The 21,092-nt window shown below is 36.0% G+C and overlaps 1 protein-coding gene across 4 annotated transcripts in view; it reads right to left on the bottom strand.

The window, feature by feature from the left end:
• Positions 1-21,092, bottom strand: part of ZFHX4 (zinc finger homeobox 4) — a 204,245-nt gene that overhangs the window by 19,912 nt on the left and 163,241 nt on the right. For all 4 annotated transcript variants that reach the window (XM_002710646.5, XM_070075243.2, XM_008255678.5 and 1 more), the window contains exons 6-9: positions 8,273-8,389; positions 1,972-2,105; positions 1,043-1,243; positions 409-526 (exon numbers count right to left, since the gene is read on the bottom strand). In XM_002710646.5, coding sequence (XP_002710692.3) covers positions 409-526; positions 1,043-1,243; positions 1,972-2,105; positions 8,273-8,389 — 570 coding nt within the window. The remainder of the gene's footprint in view (positions 1-408; positions 527-1,042; positions 1,244-1,971; positions 2,106-8,272; positions 8,390-21,092) is intronic.

Genomic DNA, 21,092 nt, shown 5'->3' with positions numbered 1-21,092 from the left:
AATATTTACTGAGAGACTACTATGTGGCAAGCACTGGACTCGGTACCGAGGATATAAAAGTACAAAAAAAAGTGACCCCTGACCTCAAGTAATTTCAGGATAGGGAAGAAAATAAATCAAAAGTAATTATAGTATGCTGCAATCAGTGTGAGCCCAAAGGCCACAACCTTGGCATTCATGAATCAGAACACAGAGAATATTCTTGGTTGTCTGAAACTTGGGTCTCCCAAGGACAGAGATAAACAGATACTAAATATGCCTTAGAAAATCTGGCTCTTGGAAATGTCATGCTTTTTTTTCTGTATGGTTTTTCAAAATAAATCTTTGATAGTAATAATCTTGGCGCACAGCCACAAATGCAAGCCCCTGAGTGTGTTTTGTTCAGATCTCAATCATAAGCTGGCATACCTGAATACTTCCCAGACCCCTCAGCTGTAATGGCTGCAGGTGTGTCCCGCTCTGATTTCTCAGAGGCGGCTGCTGGCAGTAGCATACTGTTTGGCATCATCACATCAGGGACAGGCACCTTTGAAAACCAAAGGGGTTCGTGTTAAATGTACCCCAGAAATCACACACTCCATTGCATCTTCCATTTGGCAGAGCATATCCCACTTACAATGTTCTAACCAAAGCAGGGACATTTTGTGAATATTACAGATCAATGCTATACCTTCACATTCAGATCAGTGTTGAGGAATGCTATATTCTTCTTTCCTTTTTAAAATGCATCACAATTTGAAGGTTTTCATAGGTCTACCTTTTTTCAGTGGTAACTGGGGTGCCCACAAAAATCATTTGTTTAACATCGCAGATATAAAAATATCTCAAAATATTATATTAATGAAGCCATGCCTTTATGTTCTTCTTTTTAAAGAGACTACAAATGGGCCTTGACTATGGTTTCTATATACAGTCAACAACAACAACAAAATACTTTAAGTAGATCAGAAGAAATGTATTTCTGCTAACTCATCACTACAGATTTGTATGGATGCCTTTCCACAGATCATGTCACACATGCATCAATAGTTGGTATTCTTACTGTCATAAGCAGCTTCTCCACGCAATCTGGAGACACACTGTGCAGATGTGTCAGATGCAGCTGCAGGTGCATTTTGTTGCTGAGGACGTCCTGGCAGAGAGGACAGCAGATGACTGGCTGCACCGAGTGCTGTGACAGGACATGCATCTGGATCCGACTTTGGTCCCTACTATTGTAGTTACAATAAGGACACTGATAGAACTGCAAAATATTGAAGAAATACGGCTACTATTAGTTAAAACATTTGGATGACTTCAGAACGTTAAAAGTAATGCCATGAGTTAATTATACAAGGGGAATTCAAAAAGTACACGGAAAATGGAATTAAAAGAGAAATTTATTTTGTTGTAAAAGAAACATTTGGAATCTATTCATGTTTTTTCATAATATGCATCTTCTTTGAACTTTCTGAAGACTCCTCATATTGTCAATCACAATGTCTACATGTATGTCAGCAGCATGGAATTCTTTGGGACTCTAAGCTACCAGGAGCAATTAAGGAAAAAAAAAGATGTAGGGGCCAGTGTTGTGTCATAACAGGTTAAGCTGCCACCTAAGACACTGGCATCCCATATGGTAACCAGCTTGAGTCCCGGCTGCTCCACTTCCAGTACAGTTCTATGCTAATGGCCTGAAAAATAAGCAGTGACACATGGCCCAAATGTTTAGGTCCTTGCCACCCGTTTGGAAGATCCAGATGAGGCTCCTGGCTTCTGCCTGGCTCAGCTTTGGCCTTTGTAGCCATCTGGGAAGTGAACCAGTGGATGGAAGATTCTCTCTCTTTCTCTCTCTCTCTGATTCTCTCTCTCTCTCTCTCTCTCTCTCTGTGTGTGTGTGTCTCCCACTCTCTATATATCTGACTTTCAAATAAACTAATAAATCTTAAAATAAAAAAGGATGTAAGTAGCAAAGAGGGGAAATGTGTTTACCTGTTCATGACAGAATTTACTATCTTCTGCAGGTTTTGACCTTTTTGTTGCAACATCCTCTTCTTTTGCCAGCAGGAGTGGCTGGGTGCCCCCTGCCACATTGACTTTTAGCTCCTTCTCTGGTGTGATTATCCCTGGTTCCCAAAAAGAATAGTACAACTCAACTTAAAAACATTGAAAATGTCAAAATCAGAAAAATTATTTTTTTTAAATAGTGGTGACACTGGGTCAGAAAATGAACCAAATACTTTTAAATGATGCTAATCTCAAAGAGGAAAAAAAAATTCAATTCTTTTTGTCCACCTACTAAGTGGACTTTATAAATTCATTTTAAAATGTACTCCTGTCTTGTGTTTAGATAACCCTAGGTGGCCTTGAAAGATTCATCAACAACATGTGCTTTTGGTGTCTCAGAATGCCTTTATCACAAGAAAACACATCTACTTTCATTCATAAAGACAAACTTAGAAAATCATTACTGTGCTAATGTTTTGTTTCCTATCTCTTTTCTAAAATTATCAGGCACAGAAAAAAAATTCAAAATTCTAAGAGCTGACTATATATAATTTAGAGACTAAAATAAGATTTTGATGTCCTGAATAGATTTAAGATGGAAAGGGTTGAGAAATTAACCATACGTTTCATAGCTGCTGCCACTAGTGATTTCCTCTTTTCTGTAGATGTTTCAGCTGTTGGCTCTACACATAACATTATAGCACAAATCTCAAGACAATTGTTTTATGAGGTTAATCTGAATATTTGGTGTTAAAAGATGGTTTAAAATTTTGCCTACGTGAGCAATGTAACGTGTAGAAGCTTTACACGCTTCAAAGAAAAGAGTGCAATTCTAATTTCCCAATCTAACAGAAAATTCTTTCCAGCATCAATTTGCCCGATAATCTCCTCTGCGAGGCTGGATATTACAGCGACATTGGGTAGGCATGTCACATACATCTCACGACAAACACAAAACCTCATTTACCAGCCATTCCAATCTCATCATAGCACGGCATCATCTGACCTTTTTTCTGCTGTTTATTATGAGTATTTCTAATTTTAACTTTCAATTTTCACCATCTTCCAGTCAATTTGCAACTAAATTATTTCCAGGGTGAGGACACTATCACTGGACAACTGGGTGCAAATACATCTTGAAATGCAATGAAGCTAAACCATTGATTGCTATCAGACCCCGCGTAAATATATAGTCCAGGCGTAATCTGATTGTATGCTGTGCATGAAGATTTATCTTGATTTTATTTTCAATCCACATACGGTTCATATAAATGAACAAATTGCACCTTATTGCAAAATAACCCAGTTTTAATTTAAAAATAAGGTCAAAGATGTTATGGAAACAAAGTGAAAATGAACAGCACAAAAAAACACATTCTTATTTCTACCATTGATAGAGATGCGTGTTTTATAACACATATACAATTTCAGAAATTTCAAATTCAAAAAGAAAGAAATTTGAAAATAAAAGTGACTTTAAAGAGATAAAAATAAATATAATTTAAATAATGCATTGACAATAATTTTAGTCTCTCGGGATTTGTGGTAAATATAGAATTAGTGATGTTTTCATCAGATTATACTGATATTGATTTCTAAATTTATATAATCTAGACTTTATTTGAATCAATACACTGATACACATGCACACACACACACACATATACATATACCCCTCGGAAAATATAGATTCTCATTAAATCTTTGAAAAAATAATTTATCTATGTTGTACTTAAATGATCTTAAAATTGAGATACATTAAAAAATCTCATATTAACTAAAAGATATCCAAGCATTTGATATCCACAGACACATAAAAAACTGTATGTTTATCTTATAATTAATTCTGGCATCAAAATATTTTTTTCTTTTTTAAGGCAGAATATACTTTGTGCTCTTGTTTTAAAAATATTTTGAAAAATACAGTGAAAATGTGTCAGATCAAGTTGTAAAAAAATGATTTTCATTTAAATCATTAAATGTGTATTACCTGCCCTCTCCTGTGAACTTTTATTAAAAAAATTCCCATTGATGAATAAAAATATTTCCTTAAGAGAATGATATAATGTCTAAATTGGACAGGTCCAAAGAATAAGTTGATCCTATTCTTTATGTTCTCAAAGACTATCTCATACAAAACAATTTCTGTGACTCTCATTGCTTGCAGACCCTTTGAAGCATCAAAAATAGAATAAATCTTCCAGAAACTTCCAAATATATCAAATGTATAGATTTTACTCTAATATTGACATTACGAAGGATCAAAAAAGTAGCAATTTCAAGGTTTGTAACATTTTTTTAAGTCTTATACTGGTGTGCATATTTGGTATAACTAATATTACATATATTAAGAATATATTTTTATCCTATGCATATTGATAGTTATCAAAAGTATAATTGCTTTTGAATTTAGTGATTCAATTTTACATCAAGAAAATAAAAGTTTTAGAGTCACTATTGTATGACAATAACTGCAATAACTGTTGGCAACAGAATTCAACCCAACATATATGTCAAAATCAATTTTTTGGGGCTAACTTAGTTAAATAAATCATGGTCGAAGTATAAACTAGGAGCCCCCTAAATACTACTTTCTTTTAAATTAATAAGTTGTAGAATTGTAGACATCCCAGAAATGCATGCCACTGATAATAAGAAGGAACAGAGACTACTTAGATGAATAATATAAGACAAAAGCAGACTCTTGAAGATGAAACAGGTTCTAGGGATTATTTGTACGACAATGGAAGCTACATTTTGTGCACACATGCCTTTTATACTCAAAAGGGTGCTATCTCAGGTTTAATATTATGGCATCTCTGGTAAATTACAGGAAATCAACTCTCAGATTTTTTTTAGATGATGTCATCCTGGAAATGCCTTCTATTAAATAAGGTCCAATTAATTTTAGAAAACATTTGATTGCTTTGTGATTACTCATAGTTTGGATCTACAACTTTTTTTGAATTAATCCCTGTTTGTTATCCTACATCAAAAAAGATTTTGGAATGGGAACAGAATTTTGTGTTATAAAGGACGCTATTCTCAATGAACGATGTCATTTTAATGCATTTTAACTAAAAAATAAAGTCTAATTACAAATAAGTACTGCCAAATAGATGAAACAATGATTATCTGTCAGTTATGGGATTATTGAACTCGCATGAGATTGCTCCTGTAAAAATGACATAATTCATTTCAATTCAGATGGCGCCTACTTAATAATTTCCAATCCCTGAAATACAGAAGGTTGCAAAATGGCTTACGCTCATAACAAGTGAAGAAAATCTAGTAACACGCAAGTACTCATGGCAAATTTTGAAAAACAGTAAAACACTGTTATTATTTATGAATCAATATATTTGATAAAATTTGAATATTATAAAATTTGGGTATAACAGAAGATGTTATTTAATTCCAATCAATTCTAAATTATAATTACCAGTACAGTATTCTTTCTAATGAGACTAGAATGAAAGGATAAATTTAATTGCAATAATGAAGGTTAATTTCCATCTTTCCTCATGTTTACTCCCTTATTAAAAAGTGGTCCCCTTAGCCATGGCAGAGACATATTACATTTTCAATGCAAATGTATTAATCTGGATAAACTCTATATTAATTCTTGTACTGCACAGAGCTATAATTTGGATTATAATTAATCTAAAGTGGCACTAGATTTAAATGACAATATAAATGAGGCATTAGGAGGCTTTTCTATTATGAATGAATATTCAACAAATATAACTTGCATATTGCCATGTCTCATTTTGAAAGCTCTAGTCCTGCAGATTAATGTCAGCAACACAGCACAACAGCTTACACAAACATAGTCTTCCAAACGTGTTAATTCCTTCATGTCTCAAAAATTCTGCGTTAAAGTCAGGTCAAATTGTTTCCCACTAACTTATTAACATAAAGATTAATCTTTAAGGTTGCTGGTATTCTTTTGATATTTACAACTCACATAAGAGTATATACTTTTAAGTTCTTATTTAGAAGTGTTACAAGAAAAAAGTGATAATTTTTTAACCTAATAATACTCAGTTTTGATAGCAGAAAACTTTGTCATAGTTCATGTTAATTTTCCATAACAAGAACTGTCTTAAAGGCTGGGAGGTTTCAAAACTAAGTATTTGTATCTTAGTATTTGTTTTTAGTTGATTCTTGCATAGAGCCCATTTTTGTCCTCATACATATGAGGGTACTTACATAAAAAATGAAATGAAGAGTTAAATATATTTTGGAGCAAAAAGCTTTTGATATCTATGAATCTGTTTTTTTTATAATACACATTTTTCATGATGGACATTCTGAAGATCTCCCTGTATAACTGGGGAGGCATTTCTATGGGGATAAATTTTTTAAAGAACTACCATTATTATACCATGGCCTGTATCCTCTCATATATCAAAAAAGTAACTCATCAGACCACAAGAGAATGACTGAACCATTACTTAAGGCAAGCAGTAAATAGAACTGGTGGAGCTAGGACCCTTGCATCTCTGATAGGTTCCAAGCAAGATTCCTTCTTTGACGCTAAGATTTGATTCATTGTCAAGGAATTCCTTGAATCTATCCTTCACAAGGTACTAGATATTAGATCTTTAAAACCTAGCATAATGTTACTTACCTAAGTATTACATGGGCACTCAATAAACTCTAATGTGATATTTGTGTGTTTGGTACATCTTTGGAAGAATGAGAGGGAATATACTCTGTAATCTGTTTTAGTAGTACTATGTGAACAACATTACTGAATATGAACAGAATCCTGCCCTCCCTCCACAAACCAATCAAACAGCTAGTTTTGATGAGGGCCATCCTAGAGAAGGAATGAACTGACCACTTGGTTATTTCCAATCCTTTTCAAAATGTGACTTATATGGTTCTACCCTTGACATTAAATAATACCTGGTTACTTCAAATTCCTTGTCAGTCAGTGTCTTCTGGAATTGGCTTATTAATATACAGATAGAACATATTTTTACCTTTCTTTGGTCTCAATAACAGCATTAGATCTTGTATGTTTAAATCAAATTAAAATCCTATGTTAAACATTATATCCTAGGAGTCCATTTCAATGGTACTTTTCTCACTGGACTCCTGAAAGAAATTTAGCATTGAACAGTGTGAGAAGGGGAGCAGGGTGACCCTTGAAATAATTTTGGAGGGGAAATAAAAACTTAGGTACGCAAAAACTGAATTACAAACATGGAATAATCTAGGTTTAAAAAAACTTGCATGTAAAAATGATATTTTCATACAACCCAATATCATTATAGTGAGTACAAGCTTCTTTATATGCAGCTGTCACTGAAATTCAAGGAAAAGAAAGATAGATGACTACCTGAAACTAATAGGCTTGAACCCGTTTCAGCACTTCTTCTGCTTCAATGACTCCAACATAATAAAACTAGGTATAGCGTGCAGCAAAAGTAGCCAATGTAATATTCATTGTGACCATAGATTTCCATCTCATACATACAAAGCATGGATGAAGTCATATATTTGCCAAATCAAACACTGAAAAAGCCTTAGGTATCCACACCAGATGCTGGCCTAGGGTTTGTTTGTGCACAAGTAAATGTCATGACACGAAGGTTTGTTTTCAAAGACAGTAGCTTTCATTACTGGGATTTGTCTATTCTAGAAGATCAAAATTACCCAGCACCTAATCCTTTTTCAATGATATTTCCTCTTTCTTAGGCTGAATCATCTGTAAACTTTTTTTGCTGGATTTTGTTTGAAATGCCTCAAATAGATGCCCTTAAAAAGGGCAAATTCCTGAGTGTAAGTTATAAATTTTAAAAAAAGCAAGGAAAAATAGTATTTAGTTTTAGGGTTACATGGTTTGGGGGGTACATATGATCAAATGATTGAATGACAAAATTCAAGTGATATCTAATCCAGTGCTTATGAAAAATTAATATGCCATCAGAGGAATCACAAGTATAGCTAAGATTAATGAAAGGCGCTTAAAAAATTACAAGCACACAAACTGATTTGATTAAAAAATAATCTCGCTGGTCGTCCTGTAATATTCTTCAACTTATCCACATCTATTCTGTCAGATGGTTATGATTAAAAATAGGTCAATGGGAGGCTACTGATAGAAATCACATGCAAAATGCACATGAAATGAATAGTAGTGGGAATGTTCAGACAGTTTAAAATGAATAAAAGCTTTTAATAAGCTTTGGGGCTGGACAGGGGGAGTGAAGGAAAGGTTGATTGCAAGGAATGGGTATAGAGATATGAAAGGTGAAAGAGTCCAGCATCTTACCAGAGTCTTTATTAGAGTTCTTGCCTTCACTATTGTCTCTCTCACTTGTGTCTTTTTCGTCATCCTCAGCCACTGCTGAAGGTTTAATAGCGCCTTCTGCCTCCTCACTTTGTTCTTCTGTTAAGAAAGGAAGACCAGTCAATAGAATTGAAACCCCCCAAAATGCACGCTGAAATAGAATAGGTGGCCACTTAAATGCTTTATTTATGAATAATCTGCAGACATTCCCGCTTAGAAGAGCATGTAGGTTTATGCAAAAGTCTGTATTAGAACATGCTGTCTATACCAATGCGAATTTTTATCAAAAGCAATTCCTTTTGTATTCATTCAGAGCATGTTCATATACTGTGGTAAAATAAATCATTTTTAGTACAGTTAAAGCTGAAAAATATTTACAGGTTGGCTGTAAGGCAATTCTGTAATTTTAATAATGGAAGCTTGTAACAACTTAGATCCATTGGCTCCGTGGACTTGAAGAGGTGTCAGGACTAACTGGAGTCTCTGAAAAAAATACTTAGTGAAATACTGTGAGAACAAGTTAAATGTAAGACAGGTGTTGCTTCTCCTTCAAGTCCTAGACCTAAGAGGAATTCTCTGAAATTTTTTTGGAAGAAGATCTCAAAACTTGAGTTACACTGGGGATTTCATTTCTATAGGGGGAGCTATACAGAGCATAGTACAGAAAAGGTGTACTTCTATGACAACCACGTCATCCCACACCTCATTCACGGGTTCACACCAGCTAGATTACATGAAAATCCTCATAGTAACTCAACCCTATTTAATTATTCTGTAAATCTTAGCTATGCCACTGCTAGTGGATTAATCTGTTTATGCAGTTAGCCTCTATGCTGGGGCTGTGTAGCACTAATCCGTGAAAGGCCCACTGTTCTCTTTCATCCTGCGATCATTTGTCTCTCACTGTGCTGATGTCACATTTTAATGAATTTTTAGCAATCTGAGTAATGCCAGATAGCCAGGCTCACAACTCCCCACAGCATGCCATGCTGTTTTCATTGCAGCACAAAAAAATAAAAATCATATTCCCCAGTTCAGGTAGGAATTACATAAATTAGGAGAAGAAGGTAAAATGGGATTTGAAGCACCAGGCTGCTCAATTTCATAAAATCTTTAATGACCATATAAATTAACCCTGGAAAGGCAAAAGGTCATCGACACACATTTGCATACACTCTTCTATTTGCTTTTGATAAGCAGAGCTTTTATGCAGAGAACATGATACAATTAACCCTTCAATAACCATACAAAACGCTGCTACGGACATTTTAAGTGTCAAGCATTAACTGAAAATTACACACTGAATAAAATTTTCATTGCAAATGCTATAGTGATTGAAAGGGGAAATCGTGGCCCTCTCCACACCCCATGTTTTATTAATAACATTCTGACAGCAGAATGAAATATCCACTGTCATATGTAGCAGCTGAGCACAAAAAAAAAAAAAAATCTATTTAGTGCCTCACTTGTCAGCCATGCTCTACAACTGTGTGAGCAGGAAAACAACAGAGGGGGACAGTTCTGGGCTCCATAGGAAACTCCAAAAAGCTAAAGGACATTTAATAAATTCATAATAAGAGTTTGTTTCAGCTGTGAGCCCTCAAAGGCATCATACAAATCCATTTATCCCATTGCTGCACTTTCCCTCTGCTCAAAAGCAGAAGGGAGGGGCAGAACTTGCGGCCCAGTAGGTTAAGCCATGACTCAGGATGCCTGCATTCTATATTGGAGTAGTGATTTGAGTCCCAGCTATTCTGCTTCCAACGCAGCTTCCTGGTTATGCATCCTGGGAGGCAGCAAGCGATGGCTCAAATGTTTGGGCTCCTGCCACCTACATGGGAGACCCTGTTGTACTTCCAGACTCTCACGGCTTCTACTGGCACAGCCTTGGCTGTTGTGGGTATCTGGAGAGTGAAACAGCACATGGAGAATCTCTGTCTCTCTCTGTTTCTCTGTCTCTCTCTCTTCTCTCTTTCAAGTAGATGAAAATAAATAAACATTTAAAAAGAAAACATTTTGTAGGGAACAGAAAGGAACCCTTGTTGAGGGAGCCAACCATCTGAGGCTCTAAAGGTAGCCTCCTTTTCAGGCAAATGCCCACAGAAATTTTACTTTAAGTAGAGAAAGGATCAACGCTTCCAGCTCTTGGCCTGCTTCACACATCAGTGATAATCACTGATGAAACATGACTTCCTGCTGCACGCATGAAGCAAGCCTGGTGGGTACAATGACCGAGTTAGGTTGGGGAGGCTGGAAGGCCAAGATCATGACTGGATGGGGCTGCATCCTGCCAAGTCCACACACGTGGCGTGATATCCAGTGTCAGGCCGGCAACCTGCAACAGCCAATGGAAATTACTTTTCAGCTCATCCTAGGGAGGGATGCAGGACTTCTTGGAGTAAATTTACTGGGCCTTTCCCCCCGGGCTGGGAAATGAAGTGTCAGAGTGCTACTGAGTGTCCTTATCTTGAGGGGACATAAAATTGTAAGGGCTATCGCAACCCGCATTAATAAAACATTGTGTGTCGGGAGAAGAAAAAGAAAATTATGAAGGCACTAAAAGAAAAGCTACAGTATAATCTGGGTCTCATCAGACAGATTTTTGCAGGGTCCTCGTCTTCATTTTCTGGTATGTGTTTTAAGTGTGAGAGAAATTCCCAGACATGTTCTTCTATACATCACTGTGGTGTCTGACCTCAGCCTGACCCTGGCAACAGTTTGAGAAATCTGAATGTGAACAAAGAGGCTGTGTCAGCAGCAGGGAAATACTGTGGGATAGACTCTCCCCATCAACTTAATCGCAAACAGCAGTGCTGAGGCCATAACTTTGCCCAGCTCCTCCAAGCCACAACTCATAACCTTTAGAGGTGGATTTCCCTGCAATGCTCCAGCTTCTATGACTTTTTTTCTGCTTTCTCTTTTCGGTTTCTTCCTTTGAAGTAAGCAGGCAATTAGCTCTAATGCTCAAGCAATTCAGAGCTGTTTTGTGGTTTAGAAGGCGAAAGCTGTTTATTACAGGTAGGCTCTTTGGAGCCCTAAGAACTTTGCAAATTTCTAATCATGCAAAAACATTATCACAAGGTAACTTATACACACCATAAAGTTTCATTTAAGTCAGAATAAAAGGTCATTTTCATTCTCAAAGAGTTTTAGAAATAAATTTAACATTCCTTATATGAATAGACTTTAGAGTCACCAGTATTAATATGGAGAAACCACTTTAGAAAACCTGTAGCTTAGGATTTGGGAGAGCCTACATCCTAATTTTCAAGCACCACATTCCCTCAGTTGTAAAATAAAATATGTTATATAGGATGTGTGTGTGTGTATGTGTGTGTGTAAAAGATTAAATGTATTAAGGGACACTTTAGAGAAAATTGAGGGAAATATAATTCTAAAATAAAGATACTAAAGTGATTGCTGTTTTCATCAATAAATCTCCTCATTAATGCATGACATGCTATTTAAAACATATGACCTTTCATAATACTATTGTATTCACAGCATACATATTTTTAATTAGTATTTTGTTTCATGGAATATATAAAATATAAAATATAAAATCTATTTGTAGGTTAAACTTTATATGTATGTACTTGAGTTTAAAATTAAGGTTCACTAAAATGTATAAATTTTTAGACAAATAATACATTTGTTTTTTTGAAAAAAGATGACAAAATACCATAGTCTTATATTACAGAAGTATAGTATAATTAACTTGCCTCAGCATTTTTAAAAATATGTATTTATTTTTATGAAAGGCAAGGTTACAGAGAGAGAGAGAGAGAGATTTTCCACTCATTGGTTCAGTACCCCACATGGCTGCAGTGGCACCCACATTGGTGGCAAGGGCCCAAGCACTTAGGCCACCTTCTGCTCTTTCCAGCAAACATCAGCAAGGAGCTGGATCAAAAATGGAGCAGTTGGAACTGCCAGTTGTTGCAGGCTGTGGCTTAACTCACTGTGCCACAATGCCAACTTCATCCCAGCATTTTTAATAGGCCTAAAATTTTAATAGGTATTCTACATACACATTAACTATATTTAAGACAAGTTTTTGAATGAGTATTTCAGGGTATTTTCATTTAAATAATAAAAAAGTTGGAAGACCACTATTAATTTATCCTATAAAATTATACAATTTATGAGCAAATTTATTCAATTAAATCTCTCCTATCTAAGTATCAGTCAACATGCTGTTTCCCATTGTTTTATGACACAGTTCGGTTTAGTTCCCCCCTCTTCTGAGTCTTCTAAAAAAGCATTGCAGTAGATAATGACTTAAACACAGTTAGTTTTATACATTGAGAATCTGTATTTGCATCAGTTAGGACGCCACCTCAGATGTCCACATTCCCTATCAGAGTGCCTGGGTTCAAGTTCCAGCTACACTTCCAGTTGCAGTTTCCTGCCAATGAGTACTTTGAGAGGCAGCAGGTAAGGGCTCAGGTAGTTGTGTCCCTACCAACAATGTAGGAAACCCATATTGAGTTCCTAGCTCCTGTGGTTGGCCTGTTCCAGCCCTGGATGTTTTGGGTATTTGGGGAGTAAACCAGCAGATGGGAGATATTCAATCTCTCTCTGCCTCTCTGTCTCTGTCTCTGTCTCTCTCTCTCTCTCTCTGTGTCTTTTTCAAATGATTAAAAAAGAAATTCATTTAAAAAATTTAAAGACACCATGCTTGTGAGAATTCTTTCCTGGACTCCTCCATCTTTTTCAAGTTCAGTCCTTCTCAACTCAAATCTATCCACCATATAATCTAGTTATATGCCTCCAATCATTTACCAAAAAAAAAAAAAAAAAAAAAAAAAAAAAAAAAAAAAGGCGCAATCATCAGTGCATCAGTGTGGGAAAAATACTTCCAAGGAACCTGGTCTTTGTGTACTACTCCAGTCTGGTCCTTACTGTACTTCTTACCTAGCATTTAATACTTAAGAACAGTCTCCTCACATTCAAGTGTCCTGGGAGACTTATTAAAACACACTTTGCTGGGTCTTACCTTTCAAGTTTCAGATTTAGTAAGTCTAGAGTGAGGTTTGAAAATATGTATTGCTAACAGTTTCCCAGATGATGCCGACAGTCCTTGCCCAGGTCATATTTTGTAACCACTGTTCAAGAAATGGTCAAGCATTTTTATTGCTCTTTCCCTCCCTGTACATATTGTCACACTTTTATCTCATCTAGAACAACTTCTCTTTCCTCTAGAACTCCCACTTTTCCTTCAAGCCCAGATTAAAGAATATCAGTTTCAACATCCGTAAAAATGGAGTTAATAATGCATTCCTCATATGTTTATTATTAAGAGATAATGTGTAAAAATTTGTCAGCATAGAGCCTAGCAGAAAACAAACACTGAAAAAAGATATCTGTAGAAAAAATAGCCTAAAGGTTGAGATACTCGCGTCTGAAACTGAAGTACCTGGATTCCATTCCTACCTTTAGTTCCTCACTCCAGCTTTCCACCAATACAGACTGTGGGAGGCAACAGTGATGGATTAATTCAGTTCCTGCCACTTACATGGGAGACCTGTATTGTATTCCTAGCTTCTGACTCCTGGCTCCTAGCTCCTGGCTTCTGCCTTGGTCTAGCTCCAACCCATCCCTGGCCCATCCCTGACCATCGTGGGTATTTGGAGGAATGAACCAGCAGATGGGAGTGCTTTCTCTCTTTGCATGTCTCTCTCTGTCATTCTCTCACATACATAAAAACAAAAATAAATAATATCTGTTATTATTACTAATACTACTAGTTGTTTTCTTATTCAAAAAGTATGTGCTAAACATTGAGCATTAATTTTTCTGGATAAGTTTTTTTTTTCTCTTCCCTGTGCATTGATGTCAAACAACTTACCATTATATGTGGAAATTATCTGTATTATCTGAAATTATCTGTTCTATAATTGATAAATTTTTCTGCAAATCATGATTATCTTACTCATTTTTTACAAGAAAGCACCTGGAACAATGTTTAAAATATGAGACTATTTCAAAACGTTTGGGAAATTGAATTAAAAGGTAAGTTTATTTTTGTGCAAAGAATTTTTGAAATCCATACATGATTATTTCATAATACACATTTTCCATGAACTTTTTGAAGACCCCTCATATAGTAGGCAGATAATATATAATAGTTGGGACATGAGATTAAATTTAGAAAGCAATATTGGAGGAAAAAAGGAATAATATAGAATCCATTTTTCTAAATCCCTCAATAAAATTTAAAACAGGTATTTTGTTTATTTGGGTGGTCTGGTTTGGGTCTTTTATGTTTGTTTGCTGCATTTTCTGTCTCTACTAAATTACATCCATTATTAACCTTTGCCAGTATGATTTCTATTCACATCAGCTGCTCTTCTAAAAGTCACCAATGAGTTCTGTGCTGTGAAATTCAATGGTCACTCCTCTGAATCTTACTTAACTTCCTTTACTCAAAAGATGTTATTCTTCTTTCTTTTTTAAAAGGAATTATTTATTTATTTGAATATCAGAGTTACTCAGAGAGAGAAAAAGGGAGAGAGAGAGAGAGAAAAAAGTCTTCTATCCACTGGTTCCCTCCCCAGTTGGCCACAATGGCTAGAGCTGAGCCAATCCAAAGCCAGGAACCAGTAGTTTCCTCCAGGTCTCCCACATGGGTGCAGAGGCCCAAGGACCTGGGCCATCTCTACTGCTTTCCCAGGCTAAAGCAGAGAGCTGGATCAGAAGTAAAGCAAACAGGACTTGAACAGGTGCCCATATGGGATGCCAACTTTTCAGATGGCAGCTTTACCCGCTATGCCACAGCACCAGCACCCCCTTCTTAAAAAATGTAAAGTTCCCTGATTTCATTGCATCAGATTATAATAGTTTCATACCTCTCTAAAAATTCTCTCTTGTTCACTGTGGTTGGGGTTTCCTCCATTAAACACATAAGTAAGTGTATCCAACATTGGTGCAAACCCTCTAAGTTATTTTCCTAGATATCTCATCCAGGAGCATGGATTTAAATTTTATAGCTCCAATTGAATGTCTAAGAGGCATATTAGACCATATGCCCAAAGCAAAGCTCATTCCTCCCCTCCAACCCCCTTAAAACAGACCTCACTCCATTTTTCTCTTATCATTATGGTTAACAGTGTCACCAGCCACCTCAATGAAGAATCCGCTTTAACTTTTCTTGTTTCATTTCATATGCATCTTATCCATCAGCAATAATTAACCTACTTCTTTACATTTCTACTGCTGTTATCCTTAATCTCCTATCTTTATTCCTGAATTCTCTCATAACTAGGTAAGATTTACAAAAGTAAAGTCTTGGCTGGCACCACAGCTCAATAGGATAATCCTCTGCCTGCGGTGCTGGCACACCGGGTTCTAGTCCTGGTCAGGGCGCCGGATTCTGTCCCGGTTGCTCCTCTTCCAGTCCAGCTCTCTGCTGTGGCCCGAGAGTGCAGTGGAGGTATGGCCCAAGTCCTTGGGCTCTGCACCTGCATGGGAGACCAGGAGAAGCACCTGGCTCCTGGCTTCGGATCAGCGTGGTGTGCCAGCTGCAGCGCACTGGCTGCTGCAGCCATTGGAGGGTGAACTAATGGTACCGGCTGCTGCAGCCATTGGAGGGTGAACCAATGGTAAAGGAAGACCTTTCTCTCTGTCTCTGTCTCACTGTCTACTCTGCCTGTCAAAAAAATAAATAAATTTTTAAAAAAAGTAAAGTCTTCCTGTAATTTATTCTGCAAAACTAAATAAAAGTAAACCATTCTCTTGCTTGAAGTCTGTTATAGCTTACTACTTTATTTAGAATAACGTATCACCTCATTACTTTGGCTGAAATGATTAGTCCCTTGCCCACAGTTCTGACTAAATCTCTGGCTCTTTGACTCTTCACTCACTAATTTTTCTCAATGTTAGCTTTCTTTCTCTTCCTTAGAATGTAGAATTCCCAACTTTGTTGGGAATACCTTTCTCTAGACTCTTTACATAATTGGTTTCTCATTATTCAGGACTTAGCTCATCTGACATTTCCTCAGAGAACTTCTCTGTCCACAGCTTCTCAAGTAGCTCTTTACCTGCCACACAGCTGGAGCCCTCGGACTTTAGCAGGAATTACTATCACGGGCAGGGCTTGTTAACCACAGATTACTGGATCCCATTTCCAGTGCTTCTGATTCACTGGGCTTGGCATGGTGCCCAAGAATTTGTATACTTATAGGTTCCTAGGTTGAACCGATGTTACATCTAAGGGGACTGCATTTTGAGAACCTTTACTTTTTTATTTCCTTCGTCACATTTATCACAATGTAAAAATTGCTTGCTTGTGATTTAGTATGTTAACATAAAGAAAATAAATTTAATGCAGTTCACAGATACAATTATAAGAACTTAATGATACTTCCCTTCTTCACTCTGTTCCTCCCCCTTCCTATCTCTCCTTTTCAATTTTTGTGATAACATTTTTAATTTACTTTACAGTCAAAGGCTTAATGGTCTACTGGAATTCAACAAGTAAAAAGAAAAACCACTCTTTAGCAGAAATATAGAAAAGGGCCATAAACAATAAATCCAAAGATGTCAATTCTACTTATATAAATTAATTTTTAAAGTCTATATATTAACTATCACAAATAAGTGAAAACATGGCATATTTGTCTTTTGGGGGTATGGCTTATTTCACTAGTCATAATTATTGGCAATTGCATTCATTTTGGTGCAAAAATCAGGATTTCATTCTTTTTTAAGGCTGAGTAGTATTACATTTTATATATATATTCCACATTTTCTTTATCTGTTCATCAGATGATGGATGTCTAGGTTGATTCTATATCTTAGCTATTGTGAGTGGAGCTGCTTATAAACATGGGAGTATAGATAACTCATTCGTATGCTGATTTCATTTCCTTCAGGTATATTTCCAGGAATGGGATAACTAGGTCAAAACTGACATCCCAGAAATAAAACCAATCATCAGGAATTATTACAAACAGCTACATGCCAAAAAATTGAAAAATCTGGGGCCAGCACTGTGGCATAGTGGGTAAAGCTGCCACCTGAAGTGTCAGCATCCCATATGGGCGCTGGTTCAAGTTCCATCTGCTCCACTTCCAATTCATCTCTCTGCTATGGCCTAGGAAAAAGCAATGAAAGATGGCACAAATACTTGAGCCTCTGCACCCGTATGGGAGACCTGGAAGAAGCTCCTGGCTCCTGGCTTTGGATCGGCCCAGCTCTGGCCATAGCAGCCATTTGAGGAGTGAACCAGTGGATGGAAGATCGATCTCTCTCTCTCTCCTCTTCTCTCTCTCTCTCTCTCTCTCTCTCTCTCTGTCTTTGACTCTCTCTAACTCTGCCTTTCATATAACTCAATAAATCTTTTTTAAAAATTGGAAAATCTGTAAGAAATAGATTTCTGGACACATAAAATTAACCAAAACTGAGACCTGAAAACACAGAAATCCTGAATAGACCAATAAACAAGGCTGAGATCCAATCAGTAACAAAGAGCCTCCCCCCCCAAAAAAAAAATCCAGGACTTGATGACTTCACTGCAGAATTATGCCACATCTTTAAAGAACTTATCCCAATTTTTCTTAAACTATTGAAAACAACAGAAAAGGAGAGAATTCTTCTAAATTCTTTCTATGAGGCCAATATTACCTCAATTCCAAAATCAGAAAAAGATAAAACAAAAAAGGGAAGTAGAGATCAATAGCCCTGAAAAACATAAATGCAAAAATCCTGAACAAAATACTAGCTAATCAAATCCAACAACACATCTAAAAGATCATCCACTCAGACCAAATGGGATTTATCCCAGCCCCAGCAATGCAGGGGTGGTTTAATGTATGTAAGTCAATGAACAGTTTATAGCAATAAACAGGATTCCATCACATAAATGAAATGGAGAATAAAAACCATATGGTTTTCTCAATAGTTGCAGAGAAAGCATTTGATAAATACAACATCCTTTTATGGTATTTTTTTTTAAAGTTTTGGTATAGAAAGAACATATCTAAACACAATTAAGACAATATATGACAAGCCCAGATAGGATTTTATTGAATGGGAAAAAACTGGAAGTATTTCTACAAAGATCCGGAACCAAACAGAAATGCCCACTGTCACCACTATTAGTCAATATAGTTCTACAAGTTTTAGCTAGAGCCACCAGACAAGACAGAGAAATCAAGAGATACAGATGGAAAAGGAAGTAGTCAAATTATCCCTGTTTACAGATGACATGATTCTTTAGACAGGGTAACCAAAAGACTATTGGAACTCAAGATAGGATATAAAATCAACACATAAAAATCAGTAGCATTCATATATACCAACAATGCTCTGGCTGAGAAAGAACTTGTAAGATCAGTCTCATTCACAGTTGCTACAAAAATTTTAAATACCTTGCACAAAATTTAACCAAGAATATGAAAGATCTCTACATGAAAATTATGAAAAATCAATGAAAGAAATAGAAGACGATACACAAAAAATGTAAAAGTCTTCCATTTTCATGAGTTGGATGTATTAATATCATCAATATGTCCATACTCAAAATAATTTACAGATTCAATATGACCCCACTCAAAATACCAATGACATTCTTCTCAGATCTAGAAAAAATAATCCTAAAGTTCATATGGAAAGACAAGAGATCTTGAATAGACATAGCAATCTTAAACAATAAAAACAAAGCCTGAGGAATCACAATACCAGATTTCAAGACATACTACATGGCTACTGTAATCAAAAAAGCCAGGTACTGGCACAAAAATAGACATGTGGACAAATGGAACCAAATAGAAACCCCATAAATTACTCTACACATCTATAACTAACTAATTTTTGAAAAATGAGCTAAAGTTATTCCCAGGAGAAAGAACAGTGTCTTTAACAAATGGTGTTGGGAAAACTGGATCTCCATATGCGTAAGTGTGAAAAAAGATCCTATTTTACACCCTATACAAAAACAGCTCACAATGGATTAAGAATATAAACCTAAGAACTGAAACCATTAAATTACTTGAAGAAAACCTATGGGAAATTCTTCAAGACATTGACATATCAAAGGCTTTGTGGATAAGATTCCAGAAAAACAAGAGAGAAATAGATAAATGGAATTACATCAAGCTAAGAAAATACTGAACAGCAAAGCAAAACCTCAAAACAGTGAAGCAGCAACCAACACAATGGGAGAAAATATTTGGAAAGTAGGCATCTGAAAAGATTAATACCCAGAATATGTAAGGAATTTAAGACACTCAACAACAGCAAAGCAAACAATCCAGTTAAGAAATGGGCAAAAGACATGAACAGGCATTTTTCAAAGAATGAACTACAAATGGCCAACAGACACATGAAAAACTGCTCTAGATCACTAGCCATAAAGGAAATGTGAATTCAGTGAGATATCATCTCACTCCAGTCATAATGACTATCATCCAAAAAAAAAAAAAAAAACTGATGGCAAGAATGTGACAAAAATGATACCATAATACAGTATTGGTGGGAATATAAACCAATATAACCATTATGGAATACAATATGAAGATTCATCAGAAAATTAAAAATAGATCTTCCATATGACCCAACTTATTATTTCTTTTAGATATATTGTCTAAAATGAGGGACCTCATCTGCCTTATTTATAAAACAGATGATTCCTTACTATTTGTTGAACTCTTTACTTAGTGTAGGATTAATCTTATGAGTATAAAGTTAACTGAAAATAGATCTTTGTAAAAAAAATAAGAGTGAAAATAGGAAAGGGAAGAGGAAGAAAGGTGGGAGTGTGGGCAGGCAGGAGGGTAATAAGGGAAAAATCACTATGTTCCTAAATTTGTATATATGAAATGCATGAAGTTTGTAAACCTTAAATAAAACTTAACAAAACCTGATCTCTATTTTTATTAGTTGGATAACCAGGTCCATGGCATGATGTCATCAACTGAGATGGAGCAAAATGGAGACGAAATAGTTTTGCATAAGACAGAGTTCAACTTGTGTTTGACTTCCTTGTAGAATACCTGAATGGAAATACCCAGAGGTATGAGAATATCCAAATTAAAGTTTCTCATAGATACTGAGATGAAGATGTATTTTTCATTGTCCATGTCTTTGTATATAAAACAGTAAAGAGGTATTGGAGCTGGTGTTGTGGCTTATCAGGTTAGGCAGCTACTTGTGATGCCCAAATCCCATATAGGCACCAGTTCAAGTCCTCACTGCTCCACTTCCAATCCAGCTCCCTACTAATATGCCTGAGAAAGCAGCACAAGATGGCTCCAGGGTTTGGGGCCCCTCATTCATGTGGGAGACCCAGGAGAATTTCCTGGCTTATGACTTTAGCCTGGCCCAACTCTGGATGTTGCAGCCATCTGGGGAGTGAACTAGCAGATGGAAGATTCTCTCTATCTCTCTCTCTCTCCCTCTCTTTCTCTCTCTGTAATTCTGTTTTTTGAATAAACAAATTTTTTAAAGTGTTGACAGACAACAATCTCTTTTCAGCTTCATATTTTTGTCATGTCTTAAGTTTTGCCATATTATTCCCTATTAAGTCATTAATGAAATGTTGTGATTGGCTTGAGGTTAAAGAAAAATAGGTTTTTCTGTTTTATCTTTAATTTGCTCTCTAGTTTACTATAGGAAAACACCATAAAAAATAATAAAGAATTCATGATACATAGTTGAAAGTAAAAACCTTAAAGCTGAATTTTTAAAGAATATCCTGACTTTGTATTGGAATTATGTTTTTACTTGGAAATTGTTTTCAAAGTACTTCAGCATACAAGGACAAGTAGAATATTACTGTGTCATACAACAAGAAATGATT

This window comes from Oryctolagus cuniculus, chromosome 6, assembly GCF_051225735.1.
Source record: "Oryctolagus cuniculus isolate XC-2025 breed Fujian yellow rabbit chromosome 6, ASM5122573v1, whole genome shotgun sequence".
Classification (NCBI taxonomy): Eukaryota; Metazoa; Chordata; class Mammalia; order Lagomorpha; family Leporidae; genus Oryctolagus; species Oryctolagus cuniculus.
Note: the sequence above shows the minus strand (reverse complement) of the source record. Positions and strands in the feature narration are given on the sequence as shown.